Source organism: Rana temporaria, chromosome 6 (genome assembly GCF_905171775.1).
Source record: "Rana temporaria chromosome 6, aRanTem1.1, whole genome shotgun sequence".
NCBI classification, from domain to species: Eukaryota; Metazoa; Chordata; class Amphibia; order Anura; family Ranidae; genus Rana; species Rana temporaria.
In genome coordinates this window covers 156894780-156906859 of record NC_053494.1, presented here as the reverse complement: position 1 = coordinate 156906859, position 12080 = coordinate 156894780, and the positions used below count along the sequence as shown (strand labels likewise).

At 39.6% G+C, this 12080-nt stretch overlaps 1 protein-coding gene across 3 annotated transcripts in view; it reads right to left on the bottom strand.

The window, feature by feature from the left end:
* ZNF385B (zinc finger protein 385B) overlaps positions 1-12080 on the bottom strand; it is a 665073-nt gene that overhangs the window by 263205 nt on the left and 389788 nt on the right. For 2 of the 3 annotated variants that reach the window (XM_040357647.1, XM_040357649.1), the window contains one exon: positions 5472-5480. The exons of the other annotated variant lie outside the window; for it this stretch is intronic. In XM_040357647.1, the coding sequence (XP_040213581.1) occupies positions 5472-5480 (9 nt within the window). The remainder of the gene's footprint in view (positions 1-5471; positions 5481-12080) is intronic. 3 annotated transcript variants of the gene reach the window in all.

Genomic DNA, 12080 nt, shown 5'->3' with positions numbered 1-12080 from the left:
CCATAAAAAAAAAAAAAGACTCTCATTCTTTGTGTGTTTGAGGTGGACCAAAATGTTTCAAAGAAATTGTACCCTCTTGAATTTAAATAAAATAAATGTTATGCTGATTTACAAGATTATCACAAAAGTTATATCAGTTGCTTAAAAAAAAAAAAAAAAAAAAATTAACAAATCAAATACACATGTATATCAGGTTACATTCATCCCATTCAGTTAACCAAGTATGCAGAGCTTTATAATAATAAAACTCAGCACTGCCTTCATGCCCATCTCTGCTAGGTGAGAGGGAGGAGGTGTGTCCCTCCTCTGGGGCTATAACGATATTTGCCAGTACACCACGGATCTTCAAGTTGAGTCCAAACATTTTTTATTGAAGTATGATCACATCACAAAAAAGACAATTGGCCAGATGCACAAAATATATTTAGGCGGGCGTAGCGCATCTCATATGCGCTACGCCGCCGTAACTCAGAGTGGCTCGTAGGGTATCCACAAAGCACTTGCTCCCATATGTGTGCCGGCGTAACGTAAATCGGCCGGCGTAAGCCCGCGTAATTCAAAGTAGGCTTGGAGTGGGCGTGCTGTATGGTAAGCTTTTTACGAACGGCGCATGCGCCGTTCTTGGACGTATCCCAGTGCGCATGCACGAAATCACGTCACAAATAGTCAATGCGCAAACGATTTACGCAAACAACGTAAATGACGGAAAATTTGACGCTGTCCCGACGTCCATACCTAACATTGCGTACACCTCATAAAGGCAGGGGTAACGTTACACCGGAAAAAGCCTTACGTAAACGACGTAAAAAAATGTGACGGGCGGACGTACGTTTGAGAATCGGCGTATCTAGCTAATTTGCATACTCTACGCGGCAATCAACGGAAGCGCCACCTAGCGGCCAGCGTAAATATGCACCTAAGATCCGACGGCGTATTAAGACGTACGTCAGTCGGATCTAGCCCACATTCAGGCGTATCTTGTTTTGTGGATACAAAACAAAGATACGACGGCGCATCGTAGATACGCCGGCGTAAGTTCTTTGTGGATCTGGCCCAATGTTTTGAAGTCACGCAGGACCCCTTTGTCTGGCATGCTTACATGTGATGTGATCATGAGTCAATAAAAACCGCTTGGACTCAGCTTGAAGATCCGTGGGGTGCTGGCAAACATCTTCATTGTGGCTTTATGATCCAGTGTTCAGCTGTCCTAGCTCTTCTATGATTGACTGTACTGTCTATGTTGTTTGATGTTCCTAACGTTCAGGTCTGTTTCACAGCAGTCTGTGTATAAAATGAGAGTAATATAGGACAGAGGGGGTGTGTTGAGTGAGTGAGTAAATAACTTGTATAGCGCTACACATGCAAACTAAATTGCCTCAAGACACTTGTTCCATCCGTTGTCTTCCTTATCCTTCAAAAGAGGTAGGTCTTAAGTTTTTTCCTGAAGGCCCGATGGTTTTCTTCCATGCGGATGTCCGTTGGTAGAGCGTTCTACTCTGAATCACTCAGCTGAACTTTTTTGGACCGCAGTTTCACAAATGGCATGTAGAACATTGCTGTTCTAACTGGAGCTTGCCATCTGTTGACTGCACTGACAAATATTAAATAGTCAGAAAGCAACATTTTATATTAAACTGAATAAATATAGCATTAACATTTTAGTACAAAAAAAAAGAAGAGCATATATTACAAATATTATTTATTCAATTGAAATCAAAAGTCAAGACAAATTATTTGCATAGAGAGAAAGAATTGGAATTTTCTACCAGATTTCTTTTTCTGTCTCTTTAGAAGATTTTTCCCTCACTGCCTGTCCCTATGACACCTGTACAGATGATGGGACTTTGGGTTGTTACCAGGAAAAGAAGGCACAGACAACAATAAAAACAGTAATTAAAACCCTTGACAGCAATAACATCTTGAGAAAGACCAATTGCTGCTCTATCCAAAACGAAATCAAAGGTTTTATCTGGAGTTAAGCTTTAATACACTAGAATCAGAGTCATACTTTATTCATCTCAAAGGAAAATGTTTGAGACACAGCTACACTCAACAAGGACAATTGGGAATCAAGTGGCATTTGTATTCCAAATGGAGGAATATGTGATGTTTTTCAAAGCTACATATATATATTCTCAGCAATATTTGTACGATTCATACTTCCAGTAGGGGACAACAATGTTGATTTTACTTTTCTATGAATATTTTGTATTATTGTTGTAGCATCCTGATGTTTAGGCAGGGTTGCTCCTAACATTTATACCTGCCAGGTGTAGTTACCTTGGCTCATTGTTAGGGATCAATTGAGTTCACCCTAAGTCTGGAATTGCTGCACTCCTCTCTTCTGCAGCTGGGTGTTCGGGTGCCTGGTGACATTAGATAATACAAGGACAAAGCAAGGACATATTAGCAGTATATGGGATATCTCAGCCAATGGGCAGGGGTTTTGTTACATTTTTTGGCCTGCTGGGAGAACCTATATTATTTGGGTGGAGTCAGGTGATCGGAGTTCTGTGCCACCTGGATGGCTGTCTGAGTGGCGTGTATTGTACTGCCCGGGCTACCAGGCCAGAGTTTGGGCCTATCCCGGGCACATCTGGCTGTTAAGCTGTCTGATGGCCTATCCAGAAGCAAGAGAGCAGTGTAGGTTGGCATTGCGGCTTGAAGTCCTACCAGAAGTGCCGGTTCTGCCAGCTGGAGAACCTGTCGTGGTCGGAGGTACAGGGGAAGCTGTCGCCACTAAGGGTCCAACCACCTTATTCCCAGGGACCACATGAATGGAAACTCTCCTTTCTAGGTCAATGTTTCTCAACTCCAGCCTCAAGGTGCCCCAATGTTTTCAGGATTTCCCTCAGATGGAATGGCTGTAATAATTACTAAGGCAGTGAAACTGATCAAATCACCTGTGCAAAATATTGGAAAGTAGGAAAACGTGACCCGTTGGAGCACCTTGAGGACTGGAGTTGAGAAACACTGTTCTAGGTCATACATGGGCTTAAATAAGAGCCACAGAGTACATCAGCAATCAGGTTCCATTGCAGATCAATCTATTGCTCCCCTCTTTGTTTTGTAAGCTTAAGACCTAAAACTCATTGGTCTGCTTATTAAAAGGATCCCGAGGGCAACGATAACTTACTATTTACAAAACGTAGTCATACTGGTCACCACTCCTGACTAATGAGGCATTATCTTCAAAGGTGTGGTCAGTCTGTAAAATGAAAGTACTGAACTTAAAGTGGTTGTAAAGGCACAAGGTTTTTTTTATCTTCATGCAGTCCCCCATTTATGCATGTGTTTTAGTGCGAATGTGCATAAATTATGCCAGTAAGCCCCTCTCTGAATGCAGGTGTGGGGCATTTTATTTTTTGCCCCTGAATGCTGTTTTTTTTAAACTTCACAACGTGCATGGATGCATTGGCTAAAATAGTGCTGCAATTAGAGACATAAAAACATAAATAAAAAATGCCTCTAAGGCCCTGTTTACATCTGGCGTTTTGGGATCTCGGGCAGAATTTCTGTGATTCTGCCCGAGATCCAAAATTATACTGTAATAGTGGCAAAACGCATAATGCATGTTTGGGTGCCATTGATTTTAAATGGCACCTATATGCGGTGAGGTTCTGCTATAATTGTGACAAATCATGCAACAATCCTGCTCCTTTTTGGATGACAAGCTTCACGCGTTGCGGAAAAACTGCACCGTGTTTAGGTGTCATTAAAAATGAAAGCCACCCAAACAGCGATTCTGCCCGAGGTCCCAAAACACCAGATGTAAATGGAGCAGCATTTTTCCAGCATATGTACCTAAGGCATTAGAAGAGGTGTGGGAATGTACACATTAAAATAAAACAAAACATTACACAACATGAAATAGCATTGCTAACAACGAAACAAATTTTAGGTTTAGTCTACAGAAGGATGCAGTGTTTTGTTAAGAAACTGCCCTCACACTTGAAGGTCACTGCATGTTATTTAAAAGGCATCCCTAACTAGTTAGCAGCACAGAAAGCTTTAACCAATTTGCCTCAGGAGAAAGCAGCCATGCCTTTACAAAGCTGAGCTCTGTGAACCCCACAGCAACAGACGTCTTTTGAAATAATGATTTGATGAACTCGGATGCCACAAAGGGCAACAAATGAACACGCAGACTATAAAGACTTAAGAAAATGCTGCCTATCATCTGGAACAGTGCGCCAAATTATGGTATGAAAGCAGAACAAAACAAGTACAAAACTGCAAATAAGTGTCATGGAACATCTTCTATATAACATACTTGTCGGGTATTTTCTGGATCCTAATGGATACAGGTGGGTCTTACTTAGTTTAGAGTCTGGTTTTCTGAAAGTTTATGCAACTCAAAATTGCTGCAAACTGAAAGTAATAAAACCGATAGCATTTTTCTATGCAGTATCCATAAGTTGCCTCTGTAAATTTATAATTAAAAGAAAAGTATAGGATTTTTTTTATCACACTTACCCAGGTGAAATTTACTTACTTTGGCACCAATTCAGGCCCAGATTCACGTAGGAGATACGAGTACGCTGATTTACGCCTAGAAATATGTAAATCAGCTAGATACGCCTATTCACGAAAGTACGCCCGGCTGTCGCAGTACAGATACGCCATTTACGTAAGTCTTTTTCCGGCGTAAAGTTACCCCTGCTCTATGAGGCGTAGATGAGACGTACCAATGTTAGGTATGGACGTCGGAACAGCGTAAAATTTTTCACGTTTTACGTCGTTTGCGTAAGTCGTTTGCGAATAGGGCTGGGCGTCATTTACGTTCACGTCGAAAGCATTGGCTTTTTGCGGGTTAATTTGGAGCATGCGCACTGGGATACTTTCACGGACGGCGCATGTGCCTTTCGTAAAAAGCGACATTTACGTGGGGTCACAATAAATTTACATAACACACGCCTACATCTTCCACATTTGAATTAGGCAGGCTTACGCCAGCCTATTTACGTTACGCCGCCGCAACTTTGGTTTGTGAATACTGCACTTGCCTGTGAAAGTTGCGGAGGCGTAATGTAAATAGGATACGTTACGCCCGCACAAAGATGCGCTCTCCTACGTGAATCTGGGCCTCAGTGTTTACTAGATAGATTTTTCAGCTTATAGATTGAATTTACGTATTGCCTGAAATACGTTTTTTTTTTATTTTTGTTTACGAAAGCAAACAAGAATGCTTCTATAGGCCACTATGAGATGTATTCATCACAATAACAGGATCAAGAACACCTATTTCATCTTATTATTTACCCACAGCCACCAATCAGGTTCAAATCATCCTTGGAAAATAATTGTAATGATAATGTTTAAGTTTGATATCTAGCTGAGCTGATTTGTAGTGACTCTTTGAAACGAGCCCCTCAGTTTAAAAATAGTTTCAGCATAGTACAACACTGACAGTTCAAGACAAGTTGTATAAAAGAATACAATAAAAATAAGCATTATTGGACATGACTTACCAAATATCCCTGGGATAGCATTAAAAGAAATGAAATAAACACAATTAACATTTTTATAGTTTATAAACAAAATAAAACCAAATGGATAATAATGCCCTAGCAATCCAAAAGAATACGATACAAAGAACATATTCAATGGTGATACTTTAAATTTGACATCAGCTTAATGTTTTATACAATAGTGCGATAGGGTCTATTAAAAAAAAAATTCACACAAGATTCATACAACTTTTACCCAAGATTCACAAAATCAAATTTAATTGAAAAAAAATGTTTGCATCCTTTGTTAAAACATTTATAAAAAAAATCCTATAACATATAGTATTCATTTTTTCCTTGTCAAAATATTTTATTGAATAGTACAGAAGTACAAGGTATTGTAAGAGTAACCTTCTTATTTGCATTCTTGAGTAATTCAGATTATCATATAATTAAAAAAAAACAGGAGCTTCAAATCATAAAGAAAAATTTGAATTACTACCAGAAAAAAAAAATAAGTAAAAAAATTAAGAAAAAGTAAAGAAAATGGAAGGAGAGAAGAATGGAATGGAAGGGGTCCGCGGGGTCAGGCCGAGAGCCTCCACCACAACTAGAGAGAGATGTATTTGTTCCTATTGTTCTAGTCACAATGGCAAGAGTACCGTATTATCAAAAGATGATGGCATAGCATATGCGATCCAGGCTTTCCACATTTTCTCAAACTGAGGGATCTATAGGTAGCATCTTGGCATGGGTCATAGTGTTGTTCATTTTAGTCACCGCTTCATTTACCACTAACTTTGAAGATCTCCATGCTTTTGCCAAAGTCTGTTTAGCTGCTGTGAAAAGCTGCAATAGCAATTTAAATTTAGAATAGTATGCATTTTTATTGATTGTGAATATCTGTTAGTTTGCTTGAAAAATAAATAGTAAATCATTAACCCCTAAAAGGAGAATGTTTTACGCAAAGATATTTAAAGTAAATTACTATTATGACCTAAAACCTAAGTTTAGTCAAATAAAATAAAGTGATGCTACTTACAATCAATGAGCAGTGTCCCTTGTGCTGTCGGATGAGATTTTAGTTGAAAGTTTCAGGCCATCCTCCCCTATACCCTTACAGCAGTCAACTTCCAGTGCCTTAGCGGGCTAATATGAGCCAAGGGACCTGTCATATGTACTTCTCAAGTGTGCCGACTATGTCGGCCATATCTGCATATCTCCCCTAGTCATAGAAACTGTACCATAGATTCCATGAATGAAAAGTGCTCTATAAATGGAAGAGAAGTGGATGAATAAAATGTCAATTTCCTCCATTCATAGATCGTGTTTCAATGAGGGAAGCTATAGTACAGCCTCTTTAAATGGTGGAAGAGGATGGAAATGGTGGACATAGTCGGCACTGCCTGTGACAAATCCAGCTGGTCATATCAACACCCATAGCACTGGAAGATTATGGTTGCAGGGGTGGGGTGACAGAGGCCTGACAATTTCAACCAAAAACCTCAGCCAGGCATACATAGCAGCTTGAGCAACTTGGGAACCCACAAATGCTATTGTATAATTTTATATATAAGCAGAGAAAGTCAAAGTCTTGCTGCTTTTTCCTGTTTTTCATTATTGGCCAGTAAGGCCGTCTTCACTCAGGAACTAATAATGAGATTCAGGAGGAAGTAGGCAACTAATCCACATTTAATTTTGTTCCCTAGGTAGTATTTGGATATATACATATATATATATATATATATATATATATATATATATATATATATATATATATATATATATATATATATATATATCTATATATATATATATATATATATATATATATATATATGTGTGTGTATATATATATATATATATATATATATATATATATATACACACACCCAAAGCACCAGCCATGTTACTTTTTAATTAGGAAAAACAAATAAGATGAAATATTGGGCAAGACTTTAAAATACAATCTTGAGGTTCAGAGACTACACAAAGCCACAGATTTGTTAGGAGGAGTTCCAAGTTTACATGAATTAAGCAGAGAGCATGTTTTAGGTTCACCATTTGTTTTATTAATACAGCAAACACACTGAATTGTAAAGTTTCTCTGGGAATTTTAGTACAAGCATTTTCCTCATCTTTTCATAACATTTTGATCTTGTGTATCTATCTTATTTACCTGGTACAGAATAGTAATCAGGTTCTTTAGCACACCAAAATCCCAGGTCAATACTTTTTATATAATTCTATGCAATGTGTACTAAAACATTAAAGGGGTTGTAAAGTTAAAAAAAAAATCCCTAAATAGCTTCCTTTACCTTAGTGCAGTCCTCCTTCACTTACCTCATCCTTTGATTCTGCTTTTAAATGTCCTTATTTCTTCTGAGAAATCCTCACGTCCTGTTCTTCTGTCTGTAACTCCACACAGTGTTTCTCCCTGGTGTGTAGAAAACATCTTAAGGGGGGAGAGGGGGAGCAGGAAATTCAGGACACTCTATACTTTGCAGATAGAGAAAGGAGCTGTGTGTTAGTGGGCGTCCTGACACTCCTGCTCGCCCACTCGCCCCTAAAGAGGCTTTCTCCACACCAGGGAGAAAGCCTTGCATTACTGTGTGGAGTTAAAGACAGAAGAACAGGAAGTGAGGATTTCTCCGAAGAAATAAGGATATTTAAAAGCAAAATCGAAGGATGAGGTAAGTGAAGGAGGACAGCATTAAGGTAAAGGAAGCTATTTAGGGAAAATATTTTTTACCTTTACAACCCCTTTAATCATACCTTAAACATTGATCAGGAAAAAAAAAATGGCTGAATATTTTGTCTTAATAAATTAAGAAAGGAACGTCACTAATAAAAATTTAAGTTCTCATGTGTGAGTAGTTAAGTAATGGCTTTTGCCTGCTTCTGTTTATTTTCCTTCACAAGGTTTAACAGATTTATACAATTTCTCTGATTTATCAAAACCTTTCTTGAACCTCAAATCCTCATTACTAACATAATTTTTCTTAGATTGTACCTCCTAGTAATTTTACAAATCTTCATGAATTCCTGATATATTGCAATATTGATGTTTTGCTGCTCCCTTGCTGATAATGTGGGCTAACTCAAAGTGTGGACTCTAAGGCCCCGTACACACGACCAAACATGTATGCTGAAACTGGTCCGCGGACCAGTTTCAGCATACATGTTCGGTCGTGTGTAGGCGCGAGCGGGCCGAATTCCAGGAAACATTTGCCCGCCGGGCCTTTTCCCAGCAGACAAATATTCCTGGACGTGTTTTAAAACCGTCCGCTGGAATCCTGCCCGCTCGGACATGTACGGTCGTCAGTACAGACCTACCGTACATGTCCGAGCGCCCGCCGTCCCTTGCATGCGTCGAATGACTTCGACGCATGCGTGGAAGCATTTAAAAGGCAGGCCCGCCCACGTCGCCGCGTCATTGTCGCGGCGACACCGCGTCATCGACGCGGCGACACCGCGGACACGCCCCGCGTATTGTTTACGCGCGGACTTCTGTACGATGGTTAGTACAGCCATCGTACAGAAGCCCTCTGGCAGACATGTACGGTGAAAACGGTCCGACGGACCGGTTTCATCGTACATGTTTGCTCGTTAGTACCCGGCCTAAGTGACAGCTGGGCTTTACCAGAGCTCCCGATGGTGGAGATGAACAAAAAAACCTTAGTGATCCCAGTTTTCTGTGCTGCAAGCTGTCACAGCCTCCGGATTGCCCCACCAAAGGGCTAGCTGGAACAGGATGGTCACCATGTGTACAAGAAACACTAGGCAGAGGAGTGGTCGGGTGCAGGCAACTGGAGGGTGAGGGCAGGCAACAGGCAAAAAAGAGTAGTCAAGTCCGGGCAGAGGTTGAGGACTGGCGGTAAGGTAATTAGGATGTATAATAGCTTTTATGCAGAAACAATGGCTGGCAAGAGAACACAGCCATGGCCACGTCAAAGGCTTGTGCTTAAACACCATTTTGGTCAAGTGACAAACTCTGGGTCAGCATCTCAGTATAGGAAGTAGATGCTGATCCCGTGTAATGTGTCCTTCTGGAAAGGAAATTAGAAGAAGGCCTTTTTGTAGGAAGAGCACAGTCATCTCCGTAAGGAGTAATAAATACCTCTGTTACAACTATGCATATCCTGGCATAAATGTACTTAATATAAAGAAATATATCAAATGCTAGGTCCAGTTTACCAACACAAATCACAAAGCAGTAGTTCTGGCACTTGTTCTGTTTGAAAATAAACTTGAATTCTAATTTAAAAATAAGCTACTGTTGTGCGATTTACAGTACATGCCACATGGACAGTTCTGAATAGAAGCCAATTAACCCAGCAGTATGTGGGAGGACACCAGAGCAAATGAAGAAAACACCCCCATAGTGTCCTTGTTGTTTCCCAACCTTAAACCCTATTTCTCTCTCGACCTGTAAACATTTGTGTTTGCAAGAATGCTCAACGATGTGTGCATAATTTCAACTCATTAGCAATATACCATGAAGCTGTGTGCAACTACACATGCATACAGCTTAGAAGAAATAAAGCTTGAAACCAACTTTGGGTGATGACTTCCTAACTGTTCTGTTCTATATTATCTGTTCATAAATGAACTAGTCATTCTGGTGGACTATTATCTATCTATCTATTAAATCTTCTCTACACTGGGAATAAATAGAATTTAAGGGAAGATTAACAGTTAATACAAATAAGGAAACATCTGGACCCTCACCAAAAATGGTCTGGGTCATTATATTTCCTTGTATGTTTTATTAACAGGTTAAATTTCAGTAAGACACAAACGCCTATCTGGTAAATAAGCAAAACACTATTTTTAGAAAATCTGGCCAATTGACTTCGGCCCCATACACACCATAGAATCTATCCGCAGATAAATCCCATCAAATGGGTTTCTGCGGATAGATCCTATGGTGTGTACACTCCGTCGGATATTTATCCGCAGATAAATCTCCCCTGGGATGGATTTCCAGCAGATGGATATTTGCTGACATGCTCAACAAATCCATCTGCTGGAATCCATTCCAACGGATGGATCCGCTCGTCTGTACAGACTTACCGGATCCATCCGTCCAAAGGGATTCCCCGCACGCGTCGTAATGATTTGATGCATGCGTGGAATTCCTTATATGACAGCGTCGCGCCCGTCGCCGCGTCATAATAGCGGCGACGGCGCGACACGTCATCTGCAGAGGATTTCAGCGCGGATTTCAATGCGATGGTGTGTACACGCCATCGCATCGAAATCTTCTGAAATCCTCGAGAGGATTTATCCGCGGATACGGTCCGCTGGACCGTATCTGCGGATACGGTCCGCTGGACCGTATCTGCGGATAAATCCTCTCGTGTGTATGGGGCCTTCATGTAGTATGGGAGTTCACGAGGATTGCAGAGGAGTTCATGAAAAGAAAGGGACTGTGTCAGGTCACATCCTCATTAATGGCCAACCTATAACAAGAAGAGATCTAGATGCTCCAAGCTACACAAAGGCATTGGCATTTGCAAATGGGTGATAAACTCGCAAAGCAGTGTTGGGGCACAGGATGACCACATAGAACACACTTTCTCAACCGTTTTAACATAGAAAAACACTTGGAATAACTTTCTGGTCACAGGGAACTCCTGCTAATAATTACTGTATCTACAGCTCATTGTACATTGGTGTGATGATTATTGGGAGGTATGCTCCCTACACTTGTGGTCATTGGGAAGAATTCCCTTTTACAGATATCTAAAAAGATTATTGATGTCAAAAGTTACTCATCTAAAAGGCAGAAATGTATCTTTGTTTTATTAAGGAACTCCTGGCAACTTCTGGGGGAACCCTAGAGTTTCAAGGAACCCCGGTTGAGAACTGTCCCTTTTATATTTATAATGTTTATATTAACAGCTTTTTTTTTTTATATATATTTTTTTTTTATATTTTCTTTAAATGTTTAAATTCTGCTTTAAGCAAAAGCTACCTATATATTTATAAAAGAGATAACGCATAAAGCAATTTTAAAACCTGGAATAGCCTGGATCTAATATTAATAAAATTGGAAAATTGTATATACAGATACTGTATGAATAACTGATTTTTTTTATGTTACACCTTAAATTGTTCTTTACCATTATGACTGATTCTTAACTTTTGTAATTTTAAGGGAAAAAAAACCTAAAAAATATGCATAATTCATAACTATGAAATCTTCACCCGCTGAAGACTGAGAAACATGTCAAACCAATTCTCCATTTGACAAGCTATGTTTATTTCTTTTGCTATTGCTTTTATTCAGGCTGTGATGAGTTCATCCAAGACAAATAAAAAGAAAGAATACAATATACAATATAGCATTTAAAAACATAATGCAGTTGTCTTTTCTACTGATTCTGTTTAAGAAATGTCACAAGTTTCAGTTGAAGAGCCAGTTTCTAACCGTGTGAACCCTGTCTTTTGGGTCTATTTTTTACGCCCTACAAATAACGGTGGGTAGCATTTAACTTTCTTTAGCTGATCGTATCAGCAAGCCACTCTTTTGTTGTTACACTCACCGTCGTCATGGAAACAAAATAAATGCTGTATAAAAAGAATGAGTGGCAGACATTAGCTGAACAAAAAGTTTACCTAGCT